Here is a 27,758-nt window from a genome sequence, read left to right as displayed (position 1 = left end):
AATTCAAACTTTAAAACCAATAACTAAACATTTATGAGGATAGACGATTTTGCTAGTGGAAAAACTGAGGCTTAGTTTAACTGCTCAGTTATTGTTGAGATTTTAATGAAGATGGCAAATTAGCATTTTATAGATATCAAATAAAAGCAAAAAAGGCCTAGATAGCTTATCGCTATTTTTAATTTTTACTGCTTGATAGTGGTATTTTATTAATCTGTGCAGACCAATGCTTAAAAGGGGTCTTTTCAGAAAATATGATCTACTTCATTATGCCAATTATTATATAAAGTAGTTTATTAAAATATTGCATTGCTTGGAGTTCAAGTCTTTTTTTTTTAATACTTCCAATAAGTACAATATTTATTAAACATATCTTCAGTTGTTTTGTTACATAGTGTGCAACAAATTACAATATCTGCAGCCACAAATTATATGCAGAGTATGAAGAAACTATTAATCAGATAGTGTAATCTTTCCATTTATAACTCTACAAGGAAGAACTAGCAAATCAGATCTTACATAGAACATCTCACTAAACTTTATGCATGGAAAGTGACAGACACTGGTTGTGCTGTTTGATACAAAATGGCTGAACTTCATCTTCAGAAGACTAAACCTGACATCTAAACATGCCAATATAAACATCGAAACAAAATATATTCTAACCAACCACGGGAAACAGTCTGGTATCAGGAAAGCAACAAGGATTACACACATTATTTTATAAACCAGCACACAAAGGTTTAAAACAGTTCTGAAAATGAAGTTAGCTGTCTTGAGTCAAGGGAATAAAAAAAAAGTCCGTATTGACCATTTACAATCTCTGACCTTTGTGGAGACGGTAAGAATCTGTTGTTGTGCAGCTACATACAGTACAATTCAGGCAATTTGTTTTTTCACTTGGGTTCAGATTGTGAATTCATTGCTGTGAGAAAAAGATGGAGGCAAATTTTAGCAGCAACCTCCACCTGACTGCTTCACTGGAGTGCTCTGAATTTTAACATTGGACTTCTCTGCACCGCCAGCTGTTGCTCCAGGGCCCATTCGCTTTTTAATCTCTGCTGCCATCGTCATGAAAGACTGTTCTACATTCGTTGCATTCTTAGCACTGGTTTCCAAAAATGGGATTCCAAGGGAATCAGCAAATTCCTTTGCTGTTGTGTAGTCTACTACTTTCTTAGTGGTCAGGTCACACTTGTTCCCTACCAACAACTTGTTGACGTTCTCACTGGCATAACGATCTATTTCTTGAAGCCACTGTTTGACATTATTGAATGACTCCTGATCTGTCACATCATACACTACGATGATGCCATGGGCTCCTCTGTAATAGCTGGAAGTGATTGTTCGAAATCTTTCTTGGCCTGCTGTGTCCCATATTTGTAGCTTGATTGTTTTGCCATCTAACTCTATAGTTCTTATTTTGAAATCCACACCAATTGTGCTGATGTAGCTTTCTGTATATGTATCATCTGCAAACCTAAGAAGGAGGCAAGACTTTCCAACCCCAGAGTCGCCAATCAGAAGTAACTTGAATAAATAATCACTGAGAGCGGGCAGGCAGGGTGCAAGGGCTCCGGGGGCTTGTCCACCCGGCTGGAGATGGACAGGCCCAGGCCGGATCCACCCAGCGCTGCTGACAGCGCGGGCGCAGGGTCTGACGGCGCCCTCTGCGAGAGCGCTCCCCACCCACCCTCCTCGGAGTTCAAGTCTTATGAAGCAATCATGCCCTATATGAAGAAAATAAAGATTCTTGGTTTAATGTGGGAATCAGTGGAAAGGACAGGTAAAGGATTCCAAGAGCAGAAGAACCTTGAGATTTTTTTTTTTTTTGTCAGTCATGGGGGCTGAACATTGGGCCTGAGTGCTGTCCCTGAGCTCTTCAGCTCAAGGTTAGTGCCCTACCACTTGAGCCACAGTACCACTTCCTGCTTTTTTGCTTATGTGTTGCTGAGGAATCGAACCCAGGGCCTCATGCATGTGAGGCAAGCACTCTACCATGGAGCCACCTTCCCAGCTCTTGAGATTTGTTTTTGATGGAGGGTAGTACTGAGGCTTGAACTCAGGACCTTGTGCTTGATAAGCAGGTGCTCTGTCCAGCTTTTTTTTGCTTCAGTTATATTTCAAATAAGGTCTCACAGAGCAGGACTGAACCACAGCTTAAAAGTAAGCTTCCCATGGAGAGAGAAATGACAAGTAGAAACCACCACACCCAGCTATTGGTTGTGGTGGAGTTTGAACCCCAAGCCTTTCCAATCCCCACCTCTCAAGCAGTTAGGATTACAAGCAGAACCCACTGCATTACATCTAGAAATCTTTTTTACTTTCCAAGGTTTTGTATTCGGTAATGAATTATTTCTCATCATAATTTGAAGACAGTGGGAGAATCTATGAGACACAATTAATAGATCTACATTCCATTCTTATTTCTACCCCTCTATGGTGTGGTAAAATTTAGTGAGACTCCATTGTGTGAAAATAGTAATACCTATTCCATAGGCTTGCAATAAGATTCAAAATAGAATTTGAGTGGAAGCAGTAGATTCTGAACATCTAGCAGACATCAATCCCCTTGAAGCTGAAGAGTGTAAGGCTTGCTTCTTGCTTTGCTCCTCTTATTTCAATCATCAACAGCTTTTTGTAGTCTATGTCTCAGAGCTGGAAGCAATGTTTTTAGGGAGGGCTATGTGGGGGAACAAGTCGGGTGGGAGAGGTGGGAGTCAGAAAGGGAACAGGGACATGTTGGGGTATTGTAGATGTGGTTGCCACTTGATATTTATACAAGTAAGTTCTTGTTCCTTAGTGCAGTGCCCTCCATACATGAAAGTTCCCAGAACAATACATCTGTAGGGAGCAAGGAGGATGAATTCCTATAGCCAAAGGACAGCACGATGACCTATCTGCTTCCCCAGGCCCAATGGCTGGGCTTTCCTGGAGTCCCTAGCCAACTTCCTGTTTTGTCACCTGGGAGGGGGTAAGAGGCCCTGTGGGAAAGCCACTCTGTGCTGGATGGCACGCGTGTCTGAGAGAGAGAGTCCACAGCTGCGCTTGGCCTGGATAATGTCAAAACCTAAAAGCCAAGCAAGGTGAGAGTTTCTGAAGCAGCACAGAGCGGGCGCCTAACATCGCATCTGAGAATATGTTTTTAAATGTTCAAGGACAAGGAAAGATTCTTTTATGTTAAAAATTGTGTATTCAAGGCATAAAACATGGTATTACAGGATACATCTATGCAGCAAAATGTCTACCACTACAGAACAAATTAATCTCTCATCTTACATATTTGCCTGTTCCCTACATAGCAAGAGCAGCTGAGGTCTATGTGTCAAGCCAACTCTTGAATACAATATATCCTAATAAACTACGGCCCCCATGTTGTATGTCATGCTTTATTATATTGAAAATAACTGTACCTCCTCCCCCAATAGATTTTAGTATCTATTCTAAATACTTCATTGTTTCCTGTACATAGTACCTACAGAGAAAACATCATCTTTTCAATCACCATTTTTTCTTTCAGAGGAGCTGACTCCAGTGTCACATTGTGAGTTGGTTCTCATTGTGATCTGAATTGTCTTCTATAGGTTGCCTGTTGGTTTGGCTTATGCCATTGTCTTGCTTTCCATCTTTCCCTTTATAGACTAAGAAAATAATAGTTCATAGTCCTTTTCAGATATATCGTCACAAAGTACAATCTTAAAGTAGAGAATGTTTACCAATTTCTAGAAAAGGCTTTGTGTGCCTCTTTCATGTTCTACTAAACATTATCTATAGCTTTCTTTGTTCCGCAGAAAATGTATTCTCTCACAAGTAGTTATTTGTTGTTCCAAGTGGTATTATATTTGTGTTGAGGGGATGGAGGTGGATTTAAAAATTACTTCTGGTGAAAAGGCATCCCTATTTACTTCACAAAACAATGGAACTCAAGATGTCTTTTAAAGTGAAACTACCTGAGTCTCAATAGGAAGGGACAAATTAGAGCATACTAAATTTAAGTGTTTCCTGCATTGAAGAAGTTTTTAAACTTGTATAATCTATCTAGCTGATGACTGCATGATTCTTTTACTTGAAATGTAATTCATGGGTGGATTTCTGCATACAGGTTATGGATTCACATATTAAACATGATTTTCTCCACAAAGGAAAATTCCTCCTCCTCTTTTGATGTGTGGGCAGCAGCCACTGGGTAATTGAAGTGCCATAAAATCAAATAAGTAAAGTTGACAGGTAATAAGTCAATGTGGGGATCAACCTGGCATGAGATCTATGGAAATCTACAGAACACCTGACAACTCATCAAAAGCAAGACTCATTCTAAGTGTTGATATCTCTATGTGGGGTATAAACAATACAAATGTATTGGTGATGTGAAATACTTTCTGCTTTATATGTTCATATGTATGGTTATCAAAGTAAATATGATATTACATAAAGAGTGAAGTTCATGATCTTCTCCAACAAGAAATAAAATTATAAAGTTCCACTTGACTATTGTATTTCACTTATCACTATGGGAGCAAAGTTTCCCTTCTTGTTTGTTCATAAACATCTGGAAAGGTTTAGAATTAAGTATAAGTTGAGTTACTATTAACAGCCTGAACTCACACTTCTGCCTTATTTTTGTGTGTTTAATGGCTACTTCGTGTCTGGTTCAGGGATCATCTTTATTCTGTCTGAACCTTGGCCAGGTTTCCATAACCTTTCAGACTAGAACTATCAGCTCTTCATCAACTTCTGTTCCATTGATAATAGACAGTAACTTCCCTTCCAGCTTCTCCTGGCTGATCTTTCCTGGGCTCCTAATGTTGGTGGAACCCAGAGATAATAGCTTTAGCTGCATTGTTTTTCTTTGAGAAACTTCTGAGTTTGTCCGGATTTACCTCCTGAAATCTGAATTTTCAGATTTCAGAAATCAGTCTAGAGCTCAAATACAAATGCCAGCATTTTTCCCTGATTTTTTTTTGTTATGTCAGCCTTGGGGCTTGAACTCAGGGTCTGATAGCTATTCCTGAGCATGTTTTGCTCAAGGCTAGTGATCTACCATTTGAGCCATAGCTCCAATTCTGGATTTTGTTGGTTTAATTGGAGACGAGAGTCACAGACTTTCCTGCTCAGGCTGGCTTTGAATTGCAATCCTCAGATCTCAGCTTCCTGAGTAGCTAGGATTACAGGTGTGAGCCACTGGTGCCCGGCTCTTCCCTGGTTTCTTAACCTTCAATAAATAAGCTGCAATGTTTGGTCCTGGCTGACTCCCCACTCCCACCCCCAACCCCTATGAGGCATGCTTGTCTTTTTGTTCTGGGGTCTAGATGTAATACCTCACTTCTGTTATTTCATTTGTCTTTTTGAGCTGTTGCTTCTGTGACTTCTGATCAATCAGGACTGATTTTCCCTCCTATTTAGGGCCTCTTCTACACACTGGTCATCTTGGTAGGAATCAAGTGGATACAGGCCAAATGAGAACCACATAGAGTCTCCCACTATAGATATGTTTTCTGTGAGAGGAATGCTTAGTTATGAATTGGACTCCTAGACATCAGGCCACCCACCAAGACAAAGAAGTCCCAGGAACAGCTTGCCATAAGCCTCCATGGATAGTCATTCTCTAGAGGCACTCCAAGGTCAAATTAGAAGTCATCTTCATTGTGTTGAAGACAACATTTTCTGTAATTATGTTGCTTAAAAATAAATTTTATGGTTGTTTCGGTTAATGTATTGGTAAATTATTAATGCTAGGTATAGGGAGACAGAAATATTACTGAAATAGTGCAACACAAAATCTGGATTATAATTAAATTAATAAGATTCTATTTTAAGAGCTTACAACTAATCCTTTTCAGGACAGGAAAAGTAAGCTTCTCTCCCTAATTTCATAGAACTGGTTATTTACAGGAGCTTCTACATTTGTTGCCTTGACAAAAATGCAGAAGAAAGCCAACCAAGAAGTGGAAATAAAGTATTAACTATGTTAGAAACTATATTAGAAACTCCATTCATGTTCAATAGTATGGTATTGATAACAAAAACAATGATGCAGTATATTCATCTGTAAGATACTATTTCAGTTGTTTTCCCAACTATTGCATCAAGCTCTTGAGAATACTTTGCCCTTGATTTAAGGATCATAATAGGGTGGCATTTCTTCAAATAACATCAATTCCTACAATGTTGTGTTTTGGTGAAGCTACAATGGTGTCCAAAACGTAAGTATTTCATAATTTTCCCAAAGCATGATTTTCTGCACCATATGAGAAAATTCATGCGTAACAGACTTATGGAAATAATAGTCTGAGTTATGACTCCATTCCTTGTGTGTGTGTGTGTATCAATAATGAAGATATTTATTATATATAATTATTTGCTTATTATTACAACCATCATAAAATTATCAGTGCTAAGATATATGGAGACAAATACATCGTTTGAAGTTTCTGAAATAAAAATGAGTCACAAAAATTTGGGATATATCGCTGTCTAACAGGATTCCATTTTATGGACTGATTCTTCTCAGATCAGAAATAGTAGGAAAAAAATCATATCCTTCTATCCTAATTTCAAATTACTGGTCATTCATGGGAGGGGGGGGGTCTATCATATTTGTTGTTCCTAATGATGACTTTTATCTAGAAGACTTTTTCCCCAAATGATATTATCCTTTTAACAATGTTACTTTTTTATATTTAGCTTAATGAAGAGTTTTTTTCAAAGATGAGACTTTTCTCAGGGGTTCCATTTTTCAAATGGGACCAATGACATGTGTTGAAAACATAATCAATATGTGTCTACTAGTTGATAGTAGTGAATACATTACACTGAAATGATGTGTTTGGGAATCTGGCTTTCTCATTAGATGGTAACCTCATCTGGGCCAAGGATGACATCTAATGCTATTTCTCACAAATAATGGCATTGCAGTGATGACTAGCCTGTATCATCACACAGATCTATAACGGTAAGGCTTCAAGGTTTTTCAAATATATATTTTATTTGCCGCTTCAAGGTTTTGATAACTACAATTTAGAATTATTCACTACCTATCTTTATATAACATTTCCTATTGCTTGTTCATAGCAAAGGAAGAGAAAAGAAATATAAAGTAGCCAAATACAAAAAAAAATACAGTAAAAATATACTTGTATAAAATTACTGACAACCAGCAGGAAGTTGTTCTTTTCATAATTGGAAACGACACGAAGCAAGTCAGGAGATAAAATGAATTCCAAGGTGGCAATCATATTCAGAAGCAAAAGCAGAAATTTATAATGCTGTGTTTAATTACTTTTAACACATTATCTTGTCTAGTTTTTATGGCATTCTCTGTCATCATATACTTTCCTCCATACTCTGTTACAGAAGGAGTATTTGGCTGAGTTGGTGCTTGGAGGGATTCGGACCTTGTTTCCTTTAGAACTATTTTATGTTGCTCTAATTGAACGTTTTTGCTTTGTTTTGGTACAAGGTAGGTGAAAAAAATTATGGACTTATCCAAGACAAATTAAACCAACATCTCAATAGGATAATTAGAATAGAATTACTTAAAAATATCCCTAGTTGTTTTCAACTGACAAATGCACATAAAGATAAATTGCTGGCTTATGTGTTATTTCAGTTACCTAAAAAAGCCTGGCCTCACTGAGTTATATCCCCATCGTAGCCATGAAAAATTGGCTGGTATTTTGGAGAGGATAAATGTAGTCATTTAGATGTAAATAAGTAGAAATCTTTAAGTATTTAGTATGCTTGACTTAATATATGTTTTAAATAAGTCTGCTCTCTATTAAGTTTTATAAAGACTGAAATATTTAGAGTTAAATTTTAAGCTATCTCAATAATTCCCTCCATGTTACCTTTTGTACATTAATGAATACAAACTAAACTAGTTGGACATAGATATAATTCAGAGATGAAAATGTTAATGCATACTAGATAACAGCTAAATATTTTCATACAACGTCGGTTAGGTCAAAACTAGTCATCCTAATTGAAGTTTACTGTGCTCACCATTTTGCTCTATCATAACATTTGCTGAAGAATTATTTACTCATCCCCAAAATAACACATTCAAGTGACCCCAAAAGCTCATTATGTTCTATGGTGTTTGGATATAGGTCTAAGTAGAAAAATGTATACCATTGCAGGACATGAGATGTCAAAAGAAGTAATTATTCAACCTGAACTAGAACTAGCAGAATCTATTTTAATCCTATCACTCCCTAGTGAAAAAGATTCATGTAATTTGAAACTGTAATTGGAAACAAAAATCATTTTAAGAATTCCCAAAAATCGAATGTAAATGACTTCTATTTCAGCTAAAAGGATTACAGAGTGTATTTTATCTCTCCACAATCTACTAATGGTATCAACTAAGTTGAAAAAACTTAAAATTAGTCCTGTAAAAGGCATAAATGCACACTGATTAATTTGAGTGCACAGAAAAGAAAGTTAGCAGAAACTCTCCTCCTTTTCTCTACTCATCAGGTGAGGTTAACTCCCTTTTCCTGGACCAGGTGAATCATCAAAGAATTAATGACCTGGTCAGATGTGGGTAGCTCACGTCTTTAATCTTAGCTACACAGGAGGCAGAAATAGAGAGGACTGTGGCCAAATAGCTCCCCAGACCCCATCTCCACTGCTGATATGGTGGTGTGCACACACTTGTCATCTTAGAAGAGTCATGGCCCAGGCCACCATAGATAAAGAGTAGACCATATTTCAAAAATAACAACAACTGAGAGGGGGTGGGATGGGGAGGATAAGGCTGGAGGAGTGTGGTTCTAGTGATATAGCACTTGCCTAGCAAGCATAACACCCTGAGTCCAAACAAGTGTCACCAAAAGAAAAACAAAACCAAAGTTAGTGGATCAGAGTTGAGGAAAGCAGTTTTCTTGTCATGAATAGTTGAGAAAATGGTGTGGGATTTCCTGGAATTAGCTACACAAAACTTGTAATCATTACCCACAGCAGCTGCTATTTTAATTAAGACTTTTCTTTAATGGTTCTCACCCCCATTGCTCTTCTTACAAACAAGAGCAGCTTTGCACTTATGGACATATTTTATCTACTAACTAGGTAGATGTGAGAAGGTGGGAGTAACAGCTCTTTCAGGAAATTAGATTACTTATTAATGCCTATTTTAATCCATGTAAATGAATCTCATTTTCTAAATACTTTGAGTCAAAAGAAATACAACATCCTAACGTAAATACTTTCATTTGATTAAATTTGCACTATTTACTTGTTAACCTTAAAGCTCCTCATCTTTCCATCTTCCATGGCTTATAGTTGTGTGAATAAACATCAATATATCCTTAATTTAGTAAACATTTGTTAAAAAAATAATTTATCTGTTAATAAGAAATGTCCAACATAAAGCCTGTTTTCACATTGTGTTGAATATCGCAGGTGGATGACTGCTGCCCTGTATCTCAAGGGAGTTTCACACTGCCTGGTAGTAGCCTGGAAAGACCAAAACACAAAATTCAAGGCATCCTTGACAGTGTATCATTTTCACACCGTTATGAAGTGAGTAAATTGTAAACCAAAGCATCCCAAGTAGGAGACTCTATGTGTACTAGTTTCAACATTAACAGTCTCATTCCTGGAAGGAGGAAGCATAATGAGATGGTAAATAATTCATATGGCTTTTCAACAGAAGGTACAATGTTGTGCTTTAGTAATATTAATGGTGGGTGAATGGGTTACTTGTCAAACTATCTTCTTTATGATTAAAAAATGCTTCACAACATAAAATAAGTGAATGCTCATTTTGATGTACTGACCAGTAAAAAGTACTTCAGCCTTTAAGGATCTCTAACGTAACTGTCTAAACTATCACATTTCTCATGTATAAAATGAAGACAAGCTGTATTGTATCCTTAGCTGCCAAATCTTTCACTCATATACTTCCGAAGAATTTCAATGTGCTTTGAAGTTTAGCTAAATTCATCAGTCAGTCTTTGTTTGTCAAATAAGTTACTAGACTTTGAAATCCTCTTGTTTATTCCCCTGAGGAGCAGACGATAATGTTGATGTCATGAGTATAATACATTAACTGGTCCTTGCTGGTTACCAATTTGCAAGCCCATCCTCACTTAATTATGGTGTCAAGTCCATGAATTCAAGTGCTCCTGCCGTAACATGGTAGGTACACCCCGGGCTCTGACCAAAGAGCGCATCTAGAGTCTGGTTGAACTCCGTTTGGGGTTAGGTAGGTCCGAAGCCATGCCAATGCCCAACTGAGCTCTCACACTTTTTGTACAGATGAAGCAGATGTAATCAGAGTATTTTACTTTATTCATATAAGTGGCATTAGTGTTTGAACTCAGGGCCTTCTACTTCCTAGGCAGAGTTTCTACCCCTGAGCCACACCTCTAACCTCTACACTGATGTAGTCAGACATTATCTTGTATTGCCCTCTTGGGTCAGCCTGCTCTTAGCATCCAGAACGTCTGCTGTACGCACTGACCAGGCAGGACAGTTCAAAGAGATTCCCATTTCAACCATTTTTTAAAAGAATAATTCCCTCTTGCTGCTCTTCAGGCAATTTTAAAAGTTGTCATTTAGTCTGCTCAATTAAAATTTGGGAGAAGAGCGTCTAAGTCAATATCCTGTAAAGACATAAAGACAACATAGTCATTCTTTGCTACATTCATCTCAGTCTTGCATTTTAGCCAAGAAGCCAAGACTTCCGGCTCACCGCCTAAGTCATACTTCCCACCTTCACCTTAATCATTCAATTCAGCATCGTTATTTCCTATCAGAGCTGAACTCCATCATAATTTCCCAAAGAACACCACTGCTTGACCCCCCATTCTTTTTTTTTTGTTTTTGTTTTTTGGGGTCTGGTCGTGGGGCCTGAACTCTGGGCCTGGGCGCTGTCCCTCAGCTCTTCAGCTCAAGGCTAGCGCTCTACCACTTGAGCCACAGCACCACTTCTGCCTTTTTTCTTTTTGCTTATGTGGTGCTGAGGAATCGAACCCAGGGCCTCGAGCATGCAAGGCAAGCGCTCTACCACTGAGCCACCTTCCCAGCCCCTTGACCCCCCCATTCTTGGCAGAACTAGTAGTCTGGATAGCATGCTCCAGTCTTTTCACCAAAAGTGTTTGGGCCTTCACCAGTTGGACAGTTGGATGAGCTGATCATGGATTCACAGGCTTCCACAGATCCTGTTGCTTTAAATGTGAGGGTATAATCCGTTCTGGCTAGAGTATTTCTTATTTGAGACACAATCCTCCAGAATGCATTTGAAACTTCAAGGGGTTTCTATACCTTGGGGCATAAGGAGATGGATAATGTCACTTGGGTTGTAAGTGGTTGGTATCAGACATAACTTAATCCTAGGCAAAACATCAACCCTAGGGCATTCTTGACCTCCCACTTTTAAGAGGTCAGCCTTTGATCCTTCATCTTAAAGGTGTGCCCCAGGTGCCCAGAAGCTTCTCCATGCTGTCCAGAATGGAAATCCCATTCAGCCTTATTCCTGCTCTCCACCAAACCTTCCAGGGTCTCCTCCTGTGCACACGCAACCTCCCCAGCGGTCCGTCCTGAGGCCAGAGCCTCTCTCTACACAGCTGGCTTCTCGGATGCACCACTAGAAAACTCCTATCCTGAGACTTCTCCGAGTAACAAGCGCCTGTCCCGCTGGGCCGAATATCTGGCACTGCTTCCTGAACAATCCACAGGCCGGGCACAGACAGATGAGGCTTGAGCAGCACCAGCCCTCAGGGAACACTGAGGGCTGCACAGCCCTCATGCTTCACACGTTATTGTCTACAGTCTCTTATGATTGTAGGGAAAGCACAGTGTCAATTACTCTTTCCCATCTGAGAGAGGATGCACGAGTGCCTCTCCAGAGCCATGGGCAGTAGCTTCATTTTCAGCATGTGTTCATGAAGACACCAGCAGATGTCAGCAAAGGGCAAGGAAGTAGTGATAGATGTGTATAAGGATGTTAACTAATCAATGGTCAGAGTTCAAACACCGTCATTTTCTCAGTGTAATGATTCTACCTGAAACTCCCTTTAGGGGGTGGATCGCTGGAGGTAAGAAGGGGAACCCCATTTTCTAGGGCAGTGATAGACTTCACACCACTAAGGTGGCCCCATGAGGTCAGAGAGCGCCAAGTCCAACACTGGTTTTCTTAGTCCCACCTTGAAAAGGATCTGACCAAGGGCAGATGGCCTTAGATTGACCACACCTTCTTGTCTTTCACCTGACCTTCTTTTTCTTGGATTACTTCAAGAAACATGTAAATTATATTTCTGCTCCTTTTGAGCTGAAAATGTTTTTTTAATTTTGTTGACAAATAATATTTGAACCTCAAATATTTATGTATGTACTGGGTAGTGATCACCTTATGGTAATTGACATGTACATTATTTTATCATTAAGTCAGCATTAACCAGAAACCTTATTAATAGTAGTTGCAGAAGACATCAGTGGATACTCAAATCAGTGGATGAACGTATGATGACAGGTAGAAGACTTCTATCACATCAACCATTTTTCCACATGATACTTTACAGTGAAGAAACCTAAGACCCGAATCATCTGACATATCAAAAACATGCTATGCCACATGGAGAGACACATCATCTTTCTGCAATATTCTTGTCAAATACTAGTGTTTTCTCATTAGGAGAAAACATTAAGATGCCAGATTGAAGAGGAGAATAGCTGAGAAGTATTCTTCAGATGTGTCAGTGGAAAGGGCATGGAAATAGGAAGACAGAGCTGCTGTCAGGGTTGCTGGAGACCAAAGACACATGGAACCAAAGGCACTGCACAAAACTGGGCTGCCCATGAACAGGACATTGAAAGAGAGTGCTAACAGGTAACAAGATTGACAAGAAAAGTACTTATTACCTTGCTTATGCAACAGTAACCCGTCTGTGCATTACCTTGACCATAAAAATATAACTATAAGAAAATAGAATAAAATAAAATATAAAAATAAACAAGATTTTAATCAATAATTTTCACACCCATGTTAATTACATAAGGTTTACGTTGAAGTTTGAGGAAATATGTAGGAACCCTATGGACTAGTTTTGCAGGTATTGTCTTAATTTAAGATCAGATTTTTAAAATAAAATACATTTTTTTCCTAAATTAAAACGATAGATGTCACAGATATACAGGCAGGCAATCTGTTAATAAAATCTTTAATGCTTGCAATTGGAACCATCTTATATTCTAGGATTCTAAACCAAAGGTCAGTAAACAGTTTTTGATAAAAGCTAGACAATAAATATTTTAGGCTTCTAGAATTCTAAGATAGCTGTATTAAGTACCCCCACTATGTGAGGATTGGGTGAGGGGTGGGGGGGGGGGAAGATGGGAAGGGATGGGAAGGGGAAACAAAAGAAGAGGCTACAATGCTTGATAAGAAATGCACTCATTATCTTGCCTCTGTACAGTATTTTCACAATAAAAATAAATAAATACACATGCAATAAGGAAAAAAAACTATATGCAATGTATAAACAATAGGATGGTTATTTTCTAGTAAAACCATCTTGGCAAAAGATTGAAAGCTGAGTTTGGGCCAAGGGTTATGGATTGCCTAGGACTTAGGGCAGGATATACCATGAGAGTAACAGATTTTTAGAGTTGTCCCAATGTGGTATGAACATTCCTCCTCTATACCCAGGGGCTCTTATGAGTAAACTATCACAGTTGATGATTTTAAGTGTTTTTAAAAATGAAGCCAGTGCCAGTGGCTCATGTCTGTAATCCTGGCTTCTCAAGAGGCTGAAATCTGTGCATCACAGTTCAAAGCCAACCCAGGCACAAAAGTTCCTGAGAGTCTTATCTTCAATTAACAACCAGAAAACTGGAAGTGGCGCTGTGGCTCAAAGTGGTAGAGAGCTACACTTGAACAAACAAAGTTCAGGGAAAGTGTACAGGCCTTGAGTTCAAGCCCTACAACCGACAAAAAAGGTTAATTAATTATTTCTTTCCAACGGTTTAGCTATTTCACGCTTCATATTATTTATACTCTATTTGCCTTATTTAAATAACACTGCTCAATACTGTAATCCTTGTGTTCTCCTATCATTATATTAAATTATAGCTAAAGATATAAAGTGTTTTAGTTGTTTATTCTTGGTAAAAATAATATAACATTACACTCTTACTCATGTCTTTATATTGTAATGACAAAAATCTATTTGGCTTGAGTTGCTTTTCCTTCCAAGCAATGAAAGTAGAGAGTATCAATTATTTATATGAAAAAATTTATTTAGGCTCTCTAAAGGGACTATCATAAGGATATTTAATTTATATTTTATTAACTGCTTTTTGAAAAATGGTTTATAGACCTGAGAAGATTCATGTTTGTAGCACACTGGCATAAATATTTTTTAAACAATTTGCATAGAACTACAGAGCATATAAATGATGTTTCTCCAAAAAATATATATGCTGTAAGCACAGTATTTGGATATAAATGAGACTGAGGATATAAAAAGCTTTGGGGAACCGTGATGAAATAGAAGAGCTACAAAGGAGGTAGAGTTAGGATCATGGTTTGAGGGTAGCCACAGCAAAAGCACAAGACCCCGCCAAAAACAAATGAAAACCGAAAGGTCTGGGAGAATGCTCCAGTGGTAGAGCCTTCCTAAAGGCCCTGAGTTCAAGTCCCGGTATTTCCCACTTCTCAAAGGAAGATCAGCCTGCTGATCGATGACAGCTTTATGGAAATTGAAAATAGTATAATGAATCGCATTAAAAAGTGCTACAGGGGGCTGGGAAGGTGGCTCAGTGGTAGAGTGCTTGCCTTGCATGCATGAGGCCCTGGGTTCGATTCCTCAGCATCATATAAGCAAAAAGAAAAAAATCCGGAAGTGGTGCTGTGGCTCAAGTGGTAGAGCGTTAGCCTTGAGCTGAAGAGCTGAGGGACAGTGCCCAGGCTGAGTTCAGGCCCCATGACCGGACCCCTCCCCCCCCCCAAAAAAAGTGCTACAGGAGTGGGAGGTTTAAGAAACACTAAGATAGAAACACTAATACTAACCAAAATTCTAAAAAGCCATTGAAATAGAAACATTTTCATATTTAAGTGAGTATTTCACAAGAAACAGAAGACAATGGTGTTTAGACAAATTCTAATAAATGAAATAGTATTCGAAAGGTTGATTGGTAAGCTGAAGGTATAACAAGCACAAAGTGACCTGTTTGTTTCCAGACAAAAGATTTGCTATCTGAGAATTTTAGCATATTCCTGCAGTGTTTTCTTGTAAAAATTAATTATTATTGCATTTTCAAATTCATTGAGGCTCAGAGAAATTAAGCAGTTTTCTTACATTTATCCTGAATATAGGACAGAGGAGGGACCTAGTATAATTATAAGCAGACCCTGTTGGATGTGTGTGGGAAGATGTGTAGCATGGCTCTGATGAAATGGTATTTTGTATAGGTTCTACTGTACATTACTTTACTGTGACTTGACACAAGAAGATTTACCATGATCTTTGTAATTACATCTTTCTTAAATGCAAAACACATACACCCCCACATACTTAAAAGCCTGCTTGCATTTTCTAATCATGTCCAGCAGATGGCATCATGAGCCCACAGGCTGTCAGATACACTTGGAATCTTGCAAAACGGAATAGTTTAAACCTGCAGGTAAGTAAGGTGGCATGTTCTTATGTTTCCTGATAATCCTTTATTCATTCTCAAATAAAATGTGAGTGAAAACTCCAATGTATCAGCTGGTTTTAATGACATTGTCTTGTATGAAGTATGGTGAGGCCAGAATTAGAGCTAGAAACCCCAAATCTGATTAACCCACAGTTACTCAGAAGCAAAGTATGCGCATGTTTTGTGTGTGTGTGTGTGTGTGTGTGTGTGTGTGTGTGTCTATGTCCTTTTCCATTCTTGCACTGACTTCTTTATTTTACTTTTTAATGTCTGTCTTATTTTTTATATTTTATTATATATTATTATTTTGTATGTTGTTTATTGTACAAGTGCTGTACCTGTACAGAGGGGTTTGTCTGCCTTTGAATTATTTTAGCTGTGTAGCTGTATTCTTTTTCAGCTCATTTGGGAATTTGCATTTGCTTGGTATTCATTTAGTTTTCTTAGAAAAATTATTTTATTGTAAAGATGCTATACAGAGGAATTATGGTTACATGAGTAAGGCAACGAGTACGTTTCTTGCTGAGCATTGTTTTTTATATATTTTCTCATTGGAAACCTTTTGGTTTGTGTCTTCTTGGATTTCACAGAGTAGTTTGTAAATGCTTTCTTTCACTCCAGTGAATATTCTTTTTATTTATTTATTTTATTTATTTATTTATTTATTTTTCTCAGTCATGGGGCTTGAACTCTGGGCTTGGGCGCTATCCCTGCTCTCTTCAGCTCAAGGCAAGTGCTGTACTGCTTAAGCCACAGTACCACTTCCGGTTTTCTAGTGGTTAATTGGAGATGGGTCTTCATGGACTTTTCTTCCTGGGCTGGTTTTGAACCATGATCCTCAGATCTCAGCCTCCTCAGTAGCTAGGATTACAGGCGTGAGCCACCGGTGCCTGGCCCAGTGAATATTGTTATCAATACATCTTAGTCAGTGTGTAGACTTTCCTCTACTTTGATGTCATTTTTACTTAGAGGGGATGCATTTCCTACAGTTTCCCCCATATTTCTCACATTTCTGGAATGGGATTTGCTCATTTGTTGCCATTTTGGGTGTTAGGCCATTAGAAATATTCTCTTTTTTTTTTTTTTTCCATTAGAAATATTCTGAGCTCCCAATGCTAGTCTATCTTCTCACAGGACTGTGGCTTGCTGGGCTGCTTTTCCTTATTTATTGTGGGGTGTATCTCAACAATAGTAGATTTACCAACTTAAGCCCCAACATGATTTCACTGAACAGAAAATATAGTTGCTAACAATGGCTACATAACCAGTCTTGTATTTTTTTTCCAGGATAGAGGGCATTTGTGTGATACTGTTGGCAGGTTAGGAGGCTAATAATAGTATGTGTAGAGGTTAGAATTTAGCTCTTGAGTGACCAAGAGAAGGAGTGGGAAAGTCTGTAGAGTATGGAGGTCGAGGGAAAGCAGCGTGCTATGTGATCCTCAGAGTTCCATAATACCCTGCACATATAATTCAGATGGGGTGGAGGAAGTAGCTGTCAGAAGTTGGCATCCAGACAGCAGTGTGGTAGCACAGAGAAAGGCAGGTAGAAACATAGGAAATGCAGTGAACTGCAAGAGGAGCACTAAGAGGGGAAGAGAATAATATTTTTTTAATTGCAATAAAAATAACCAATACAATCTGCTTTACTCTGTGGTAGAGGAAGCAACTAGCAAGTTGGTTCTTGAACCAGCTTCAGCAGGAATGAAAGGTGCAGCCCACGTCCTGTTCTCTCCGTGGTCAGGAGGTGCTAGCTGCGAGCTCAGGAGGTTCACTGGGCTGGACCAGGAGGAGTCCCCACCGGGGATTCACTGGTGACGAACTCCTGCCTGACACGGCTTCATTTGGACACAGGGGACTCTCTTTTGTAGGATCGCAGGGGCTGGATACCTCATCACCCTGCTCAAGTGGGTCACTCAGGTTGAGCATGTGGGTCGAAGGCCCAGGGGATCCTCCAGGGAGACAGTATTTCCCCTCCGGGCTACTTCTGGCTGCAAGCAATCTCTTGCTTGTTTCACATACAGACGTGAAAACTAACAATTGGTTTCCCCTTAGTCTCTATCTCTATACCTACACTTTCCCTGGCTTTCTGCATGGACTAGCCTTTCTTTAAAGTGTATGCCTGGTGTTGCCTCTTGGGGAAAAAGAAAAGTAGCTGGCACCCATAGGCGGACTTGGCCCTTCATACTCAGTATTTCATTCTTCATTCAATTTTTCCCCAGTGTCTGTGGGTTTTTTGTGAATTTGGATATTCTTATTCTAGTGGATCTTTGCTCCAATCCCTTCACAGTCGTTCAAATCATAAGTGCCCTTTTAAAAAGACAATACTTCTTGGGCTGCCATGTAATTACTTCTCCTAGTTCCACAGTAAATTTTCTTTGAAAACACTATCTATAGTGTGAAATTGAGTAGACATCTGATGGAACTCAACTCATTTATTTCTCCTTTCTAAAAAAAAAATCACTAAATTTGAGTCACATTGAAAGGTGTACTGACATTAAGTAATGCATTCTATGGCTTTAAATTGCTTTTCTAATGACACATTATCCATGTACAAAAACATCTCAGAATTTTCACATTTTGAGCTAGTTCCCCAAGGTACACACACACATGCCCCCATATCAGAGCCCACTTTCTTATTAATAAAAAACCAGCAAAAAGCAGAGTGTAATTGTGATTGTAGCTTTGCTGTCTTAGGTTACAATAAGCAATTTTTCTGACTAGGAATGCTACAGGCAATTGTGTTTTTGACTATACTTCAATTTGGTACTAATTTTCTAACAAAAGTGCTTGCTACATCAAAATTTACTTTGCCTTATCAAATTATCTCAATTATGCAGAATATGTTAACACTATGGTTGACTTCTAATTAGCATATTCCAATAAGAGAATTTAATCCAAGCATGGATCTAAAGGTATTGACAATCTGCCAGCTATGCCATAGGGTCAAGTATAATGTGGATGCTATTTGTATTAATATAATTTCCTAGCAATAGCATTGAAATCTGTCACTTTATTGATTTCTGTTTTAAAGCCATGCCTATTGATTTGAGCAGAGAAAATTACTGGGATGGATTTAGCACTAGCTTGCCATGACTGGAGGTCAATATCTGACCTATTGAACAGATATTCATAATATTGCACTCTGTGCATACTTATCAAAATACACAGTGTGCAAAAAGATAAAGTGAATGGGTGTTTTAGAAATGCCCTATCAACCACCTATCTCTGGTAGTTAATTGTTGATGGATTGCCAGAGGGTGGAGGGAAATTTTTCAGAGAAGCAGAAATGTGTTTTTTCAGGTATTAGGCAGAAGCTAAGTATTATTATGGAGATGTGTGGAATTCCTAAGAAAATGTCAAGGACATTAAAGGTGTTCAAATCTAAGGGACTTTCTAATTCCTCCAGACTACCATACAAATAAAGATTTCATTATAATGAGCTCTTAAAATAGGGTTAATTTCGAACATTAAAAGAATATGACTGAATAATTGCGGTTTGGGGTCTAGATAAATACCAATATTTTTCAGTACATCCCTATTTTCTGTTATTGATGTTGATGCTTTACTCTTTCTTCTTATGGCTTGTCCAATGCCCAACTGATTTTACAACTTCCTATTATTCTGCACCAGGGAAAGAAAGAACACATGTATGTCATTTTCAAGAAAAGCACTTAGGAAAATTAATCTTGATTGTGAAATTAGGTGAACTGAAGATGCCTAGGTAATTAGTGAAGAACATTTCTGAGTGTCTGAGGGTATTTCCAGTGGCACGTGGGACAGCAAGCACTATGTATTTCAATGTAATTCATTCTTAATCATTTATTTTCTTTTCTTCGCTCCCTCCCTGCTGCTCTCACAAATGATCCCACAATTAACAATGCCCATTCTCTCTCTCTCTCTGAACTATCTTTTCAATTCACTAATCTATTTATTAATTGGAATATTTTTCTTCTCTGTATATATTCTATTAGTATTCCTTTTTTTGTTAAGTAGCTGATAAAAAGCATTTCTTCCCTGCTCACCTGTGTGTTGGTTATGGTTATTGTTTCTTTTCCTAACTTTCCTAACTTTTGCTGTGGTGTAGTCCTATCCTGCCAATTCTTCTTCTTTTTCCCCCATGCTTATAGATTGGCAGAATTAGTATATATTGAGAATGTTCATACAACAGATTCAATGAATGCAAGCCTATCAAAATCTCAGTATCATTCTTTGCAGAAATAGAAATTGAATAAAAAATTCATATTCATGAAAAGGTGTATATAGCAAAAGTCATCCTGATCAAAACAAGCTATGTGGGAAGCATAACAATATAGACTTTAAATTATACTACACACATAGTCACAAAAATCATAAAACTGCACAAAAACATGATGTTGTCAAATAAACACACATGGACACCAATGGAACAAAAGACTCAGAAATCAAACCACATGACTATAGTCATCTAATTTTTTTTTTTCAAAAGAGTCAAAAAAATACCCGGAAGAAAAGACAGCTTTTTCAGCAAATGGTGCTGGGGAAACAGGCTGTCTACATGTTGGAGACAAACCGAATCTCTCTTTCACCACGTACAAAAATCACCTCCAAATCAGAGAGCTAAACATCAGACTGTAACCTCTGATGTTACTGTAGGAAAACAGAGAGAAACTTATGGAAGATGTAGGCACAGGTAATTTTCTAAGTATACTCCAATTGACAACACACACAAATATGCCACTATTTTTAATGAAACAAAAATGTCAGGCACAAAAGAGAAATATATGCCGGGTGTAATAGTTCTTTTGGAAATTTTATCTATCCAGATGACCCTAAAGAACAACAGCTGGTAGAAGGCCCTGTGTGAGATCTTACACATGTATTTGTCCACTCTGAGCTAGCACCTGTATGTCTTGGGGCTATCCAAAAGAAAGTATTGAGCCTTTACTAACATTTCTTATGTGTGCCGGAGTGGGAACTCTGGGAGGGCCTGGACAAAAGCTCAATGTTGTTTCCAATCCAATTGGCCTTCAGATGTTGTATTTAGATATATCTAGAAACAATGTATTTGTATGATATCTTTAGAAATGATAGCTCCATGCTCTGCTTAGTCATTCTTGTTGTATATAAGCAGAATTTAGGTTTCATACACGTACTGACTAGGGAAATATCCATATTCTAATACGTCATTCTAATACGTAATTGGCTTACATAAACAACTAATTAGACAGATGGGTAAGATATCATAGTCCAGACTTGATCCTGGGTTAATTAGATCATTCTTGTTGTGCCACTGAAAAAAAATGGGTATTTTCTCTTCCTATTCCTGCTGGACACTCAGTTCCATCAAGACAATATAAATCCCCTCTGTGGCTTAACCAAATGCAAGAAGCAGCCTGTGTAGTTTCATATCTTCTCCCATCTGGGCCTCAATGTAATTGGGTAATTGTTCTTTTTTTTTTCTTTCTGGAAATGCTAGCTCTCTGGAGCCATTTTTAAAATGGTTATTGTAGAGTTGATGGACAGAGGGTCACAGTTACATGAATCAGGTCATGAGTAATGAGTACAATTCTTTCTGAACCATGTCTCCCCTTCCCTTACTCTCCCAGTCTTTCCCTCCCCATCTCCACCCACAAGATTTCCAGTTCATTTTCTACATAGTGCCTAGTGAGTATCATTGTTGGGTTTGTTCCTCCTTGTTTCACCTTTTCTGTGCCCTCCCTTCCCCTCCAAATACATACTAACGAACAAGACAAAAGGAAAAGAAAATAAAGCAGCAACAATGGCAACGAAAGAATGTCTCTTGTTTCCTTATCTTGGAGTTCATTTCATAGAATGTTACTTTATGGGATCCTCTGATCCTTTGTCCTCCTACGCATAGCCTTCTTTGGCCTCTGTATGTAAAGTGCAAGGGTCCTACATATTTTTATCATGTCCCAGTGTTACTTATTTCTTTTAGTCATTCAGTGTGTTTACTTGTAGATTTATAAGCATATTCTAGTGGCCACAATGAGGGAAACCACGCAGTCTTATGTTTCTTTGGCTCTGGCTTACCATTTGCAGGAAAGTGGAAAGTTCTTTTTCTTTTGGAGAGAGAAAGACATTTCATGGCACCATGGACAGGGAAGCCGTGCAGACATGTTTGGATGCCAGTCATTGCAGTATTTTATTCCCAGGCTATGTGAGTACCAGGATGCTCGTTATTATGGGTTGTCCAAATTGCATCACATTGTTATATGCAAAAGTTTCAGGTAAGATATGGGGTCAAAAATGTCCCTTTCTTGTGCTTCCTTAGCTTTATTTGTTCAAGAACATTCACATCCTGAGAAGTTATTTCAAAGCAGCATTTTAAAGGAAAGCATAGTGAATGCATTGCAAACAATACTTACTTTACTTTAGGAAAACAATCGTTCAAAAATGGTGATTATCTAAAACTGCGGAAAGGCCCGCCATAGTCATTCAATAGTTCTGTCTTTTGGTATTAAAAGATGGGTAATTTCAGAAATAATAAAAATAAAACTTTCATCTTCACTTAACATTTTTGGTTGTATCAATATTTCAAAATTCCACAAAAGAATACAAAATCAAAATAATACATTTATGAGCACTTAAGCCTGAGAAATATGAAAATAATTATTACATGCTCACAATAATAGGAACTGAAGTCCTGCCTAAATCATTCTTATCCATTACTTGATTCCAGTCTCTCAGGATTACTGTGTGAACTGAAAAAAAAAAAAAAAAAAACCCAATATCCATGAAGCTCAAAACATAGTACCTCCTACTGTATCTTTCTTCACCAGGAAAGAGTCAAATCACCTCTCTCTGGAGTTGTATGACATGGAATTGAGGCCATGGTTGAGGCATCTTTTGAAAAGTACAAGTCAAATAGGAAAAACTAAAAACTGAAGTAAAATGAAGGCTGCTATGGTGCTGTAAATTAGATACTCTTTCTCCAAACGTGAAGTTACTTGGTGACTACTGCCCAATCATCCCTACATCAGACAAGAAAACAGAGGAAAGCATGGAGCATTCTAGATTGAAATATGTAAACCTTGCAAACATAACTATTGCTGCCAGCATCTGAGGAAAAACTTTGCCATCAACTTCAAAATGTTCGACAAGCGTGAGTCTCTAAAGACATGTGCACGCGTGGAAGTGGACAGGTGCTCCTTGCGTGACTTGGGATCCTTTTTTAGTAATAATATGGTAATTATTACAGAAACAAACTGAATTCTAGAAAGAAAAGGAGTTCACACCAAGATCATATACAATCCATAGCTAGAATTAACCCAAGGAGGATAGTCTTGTTTGTTTTTTCCATTTACTCCAAAAAAATATTTTTTTTGAGGGGAGAAGGCAAATCTCTTAGCAAGGTAATTTCTTTCACTATATTTTTTTTCTAAAATGTTTCCTAATTTCTAAGTGAAAAGGTCTTCATTTATTGTTATAGAATACAACTAATACTCAAAGTATATCTCAGTGATCTAATGCCGACAAGCAAGAGACTTGGACACATATTTCTAGGTCCATGGAAGTTTTTGGTCCTTCTTGACACTAAATTAAACTGTACCATTTCTGAAAATAATACTTCTATACTCCTACATTCCATGATTAACCTAAATTTTGCTGTAGTGCAAATCTAATCACAAAGCTAAACATTAAAAAAAAGAGTTGTATACTTTGTCCCTTGGAAGGGACCATTATTTCTTGTATCTCTTTGGTAACCCCCAAATTTAAGTGCTAACTCCTCTCTTGGGATTTTATTTGAAGCGTTTAGAGCATAAAACAGATTTGCTCAATGTTTCTCAATTGGCCAACAAGACACTTTCCTAGGTCAACAAAAGAATATTTTACATGATGTGCTTAGTGGAGAATTATGGTGGTCTGAATTTATTTAACTACAATAATAGAGGAGTAGTTAGTAGTCTGTTTACAGATGTTAACTAACATTTGGAAAGATGTATGTAAATGGAAAGCTCCAATTGCATTGGTCATGCAAAATGGCCACACAGTGAATTACTGAATTATAAATCTCACATTTCCACCAACTTGAATCTTACATAAACATTCCAGGCATCTTCTGAGAAAGTATGGCTTGCAGGAACTTACCTGTTGAATTGGAATGCCTTACAGACACTACATAACACAAAACATGTTTGTTCTAAAAATAGTTAAGTATAATTAGTCTTTCAAATCAATGTTTCCACTCATCAGGTTGACAAACTAACTTGTTAAATAGCACACTTAATTTACATATCCAACAAAAGCTTCATCTACTATTTATTTGATTGCATACTTTCAGGAGAAAGAAAAACAGGCCATTGGCTACCTTCCATTCCCTGAAATGTAAGAGGTAATTACATTCATACGGTTGTCATGTTTTTATAGCAAAGCACAATCTGCTTTCAGAGAAAATAAGCTACCTTATCTATGGATCCTTTATTATAATTATTATGATTCTAATGCTTATGGATAAAAATAATCGTATGAGTCCTTAACTCTTTTATTCTATATGGAAAACAGGAAATATTTCTCTCCTTTTCTGTCACCTCTACTTTAACTCAGTTATATAAAGACAAATCCTTGCCAGGCACTGGTGGCTCACATCTGTAATCCTAGCTACTCACTAGGCTCAGATCTGAGGATCGTGGTTCAAAGCCAGCCTGGGCAGAAAGGTCCATGAGACTCTTATCTCCAATAAACCACTAGAAAACCAGAAGTGGTGCTGTGGCTCAAGTGGTAGAGTGCTCGCCTTGAGCTGAAGAGCTGAGGGACAGCTCCCAGGCCCAGAGTTCAAGCCCCACGACTGACCAAAAAGAAAAAAAAGATAAATCCTTGATAGAACTTAAAAATACTTTAAAAAACAAATAAATTTAAAATGGATCTCACAAATAATACCCTGCAATTAACAAAATGTTTTAAAATGAAAATATTACATATACATATATAAATCCTTTACTTTTTGTCTAGTAACGGACACAGATAAATGCTATTTTTAAACACAATTAATGCAACCAACATCAATTTAAGTAATAGCTTTCAAGTGATATGAAAACAAACTAAAGTTTGCTTATAATAAATGAGATTTTTTTTTGGCATTTAGAAGAATCATAATCGGAATTGTGGACTTAATTCTATTTAACAATTATGTTTAAGATCAATAACTAGACGGGAAATGCATTTACACTGTCATACTGTATTTCAAATACTGTGCTAAGAACAGACAAGTAAGAATAAAAGGGTCACTTTGCTCACAAAGCTTACATTTTAACAAGGCCGGGGGAGATCAAAAGTTCACTTACCTTTCACTCTGGGAGACAAGAGGTTTCCTGATCTAGCTATAGAATGAGCAGGGCTTACCGAGGGCTGCTGAATTTTCCATGAGGATGTTAAATATAAGCTAAAACCTGAAGGGTAAATAAGTTTGAGAAAGATTTTTGTTGTATTCTTGCTCTCCTTGGTTTAAAAATGTGTTACTTGATATTTCCATTAAATTACCATTCAGCTTATTACTAGTATGAATCTAATCACTTGAGCAATTTGAATTCATGTGATTAAATGGCCATAGTATCTGACATTTGATATTCTAAATAAAATGTATATTGCCACAAATTCTCAAATACTATAAGTAGTCAGAGAGACCGGTCAAGATATCAAAATATTTAAGTATATTAAGACTACAGAAGCCTGTGCTAGATCCATAAACATCTAGATAAAATAACACAATAACTAAAATCATTACTATTATGAACATGTATGCACATAGAATATATTTATGTATCATAATATAGATCTTAAGTTCTATATTATAATATTATACCAATTATAAATTTAGAATACAATAGGTGACACAAATATTCCTCCCATTTTATGAGAACAAGGAAATTCAAATCACTTTTCATATATCATATGTAGCAAGGAATTGGCTCAAGTACATAGACTCAAGAAAATGAAGAGCAATTATCCACTTCTATTTAAATGCTAATCTCCACACATGAATTTTCACCATGTGTATGGCTTTGTATTGTTTGATAAGAAATTGGAGAATGAGTGGTAGAGCATTAGTAATTGCTTACAAATATATTACTCTGTACGTTATTCTATTTTTTTAAGGCTAGACCTTGTATTACAAATATTTAGCTTCCTTTTTATCAACAATTAGAAAGTATCTACTACATACACAAAGTAACCTAAAAGCTGATGGGGCTGGGCGCTGGTGGCTCATGCCTGTAATCCTAGCTACTCAGGAGGCTGAGATCTTAGGATCGAGGTTCAAAGCCAGCCCAGGCAGGAAAGTCCATGAAACTCGTATCTCCAATAAAATCACAGAAAACTGGAAGTGCACTGTAGCTCAAGTGGTAGAGTGCTAGCCTTGAACTGAAGAGCTGAGGGACAGTGCCCAGGCCCAGAGTTCAAGCCCCACCACCACCGACAAAAAAAAAAAAAAAGCTGATGGGGTCCACAGAAGCCCACAATTTAGAGAGAGAGTCAGATACAGAATGAAGATATACACAGTTAAGGAGTGAGCAAAAAGTTTTGTATTTACAATCTCGTTTGATCCTGGAAAAAGAAGCCAAAGAGGCATTGGAGTAAGGAAGGCATGACTTCCTTACTCTAGGAGTACATATTTGTGAATCATAGAAAACATCTATGTATTCACAGGTTATAGGAAAATAACTAAATGCAAAACCCTTGAAATAGGTCCAGAATGCATAATTAACTGTAATTTTGAGTTAACAAACAGAATAGTTGAGATATCTAAAATGCACCAAGATAAGGATTCCTAATGTAACTTTTCCCAACTCCTCACTAAAGAAACAACAAAGGAAAAAGAATAAAGATTTATATTAATCTAAGAGTAACAATTAGCTGCCACTAATATTTGAGGCCAGGAGAGAAATTCATTAATATAAAGATGTGTGAATCCCAATGACCAATTATAATAAATATAGTACATCTATAATTATGAATAAGTGTAAGGAATGTAAAACCACACCTATTTGTAGCCTTTGTCAAGGCGAAAGTGAATATGGTCATTTTAAACTTTCCAGAGAGTGCCATTAACTGAAGACAGAAGGGCAAATACTGTGTGTGTCCAGATGCCTCATGGGGAAACAGAAGGAATGAGCACCAGTCCCGCAGGGGAGTTGTAATGCCAGAAATAAGGAAAGTGGACGGTGGGTGGGGCTTTCTTTTGCCTGTTGGTTTTCTTCACTATCTCCTATCAGCACAACAAGCAAGTAAATAAGAGCCTGGAGGCAGGAACCACGGATTCCTGAAGACAGCAATGAAACTCAAACCCAAATCAACTCCTGATTCCAATCAATTCAAATTCATCTCTGTAATGTATTTTTGGCTGACTTAAATACCTGCTATCTATCTTTGATTTCCATCAGTTTAGCTGTGATATGGCACAGTATTTTTCTTTTTCTTTAATTCTCCTTATGATTTGCTCAGTCTTGAATGCACGGACCATCATCTTGATTCAGTTCACCATTAACATCATCTTGATTCAGTTCACCATTAACTTCACATATTTTGAGTCGACTGGAAAGTTTCCCATCAGCAGGTGTGTTTATCAGTTTATTCCCATCCTTCTGACAAAATACTTGAGAAAAATCAGAGTCAACACAGAAAAGGCCTACTTTGTCCCTGGTTTTTGAGGTTCCAGTGCATGGTTGTCAGGCCCACTTTGCTCTGTGCTGCAGCAGACCCTCATGAGGGTGATGGCTGGTGGAGAAAAGATGCCTGTCGCCCGGTGACCCGGAAGCAGATATGGAGTAAAGAGCTGGAACTCTACTACTCCTTCAAGGGAATTCTCCCAATGCAAAACTTCCTTCCCCTGGTTCCCACCTCTCAAAGGTTCTACCCGCTTCCTATAGCACCATCAGTGGAGGACACATGAGCTTTTGGGGGTACAAACCATAATGGCAGGATGTATAAAAACTGGCTATACCAGAAATTGGCCTATGCTTCCAAACTGAGCCTCTTAGATTGTGTGCGTGTGTGTGTGTGCGTGTGTGTGTGTTTAATTGTTGTTGTGTTGCTATTTCCCCAGGATTTTTTTTGCACACACTGAGCTACTTAATTTGAGACCTTTGTTCTCTTCTAAAATAGATGTTAAGCACTCACGTCAT

General features: G+C 37.7%; 1 protein-coding gene across 1 annotated transcript; it reads right to left on the bottom strand.

Annotated features, from left to right (window-relative positions):
- Positions 1-338: 338 nt before the first annotated feature.
- On the bottom strand, positions 339-27,758 carry LOC122098061 (ras-related protein Rab-12-like). Its single transcript, XM_042668552.1, has 5 exons — positions 27,754-27,758; positions 27,313-27,497; positions 27,095-27,229; positions 24,924-25,028; positions 339-1,730 (listed from the first exon to the last, which is right to left on the bottom strand). The coding sequence occupies exons 1-5, from the start codon at positions 27,756-27,758 to the stop codon at positions 952-954; spliced, it is 1,209 nt and encodes a 402-aa protein (XP_042524486.1). The 3' UTR covers positions 339-951.

This window comes from Dipodomys spectabilis, unplaced genomic scaffold (genome assembly GCF_019054845.1).
Source record: "Dipodomys spectabilis isolate Male_0828 unplaced genomic scaffold, ASM1905484v1 ptg000455l, whole genome shotgun sequence".
Classification (NCBI taxonomy): domain Eukaryota; kingdom Metazoa; phylum Chordata; class Mammalia; order Rodentia; family Heteromyidae; genus Dipodomys; species Dipodomys spectabilis.
Note: the sequence above shows the minus strand (reverse complement) of the source record. Positions and strands in the feature narration are given on the sequence as shown.

What these genes read in the sequence shown, in the direction of transcription:
- LOC122098061 (XM_042668552.1), bottom strand. An exon ending in TGAACTGAATCAAGATGATG is followed by an intron (nt 25,029 to 27,094) that starts GTCCGTGCATTC and finishes TTTACCCTTCAG; the next exon opens with GTTTTAGCTTATATTTAACA. An exon ending in CTTGTCTCCCAGAGTGAAAG is followed by an intron (nt 1,731 to 24,923) that starts GTAAGTGAACTT and finishes TTCTTCATATAG; the next exon opens with GGCATGATTGCTTCATAAGA.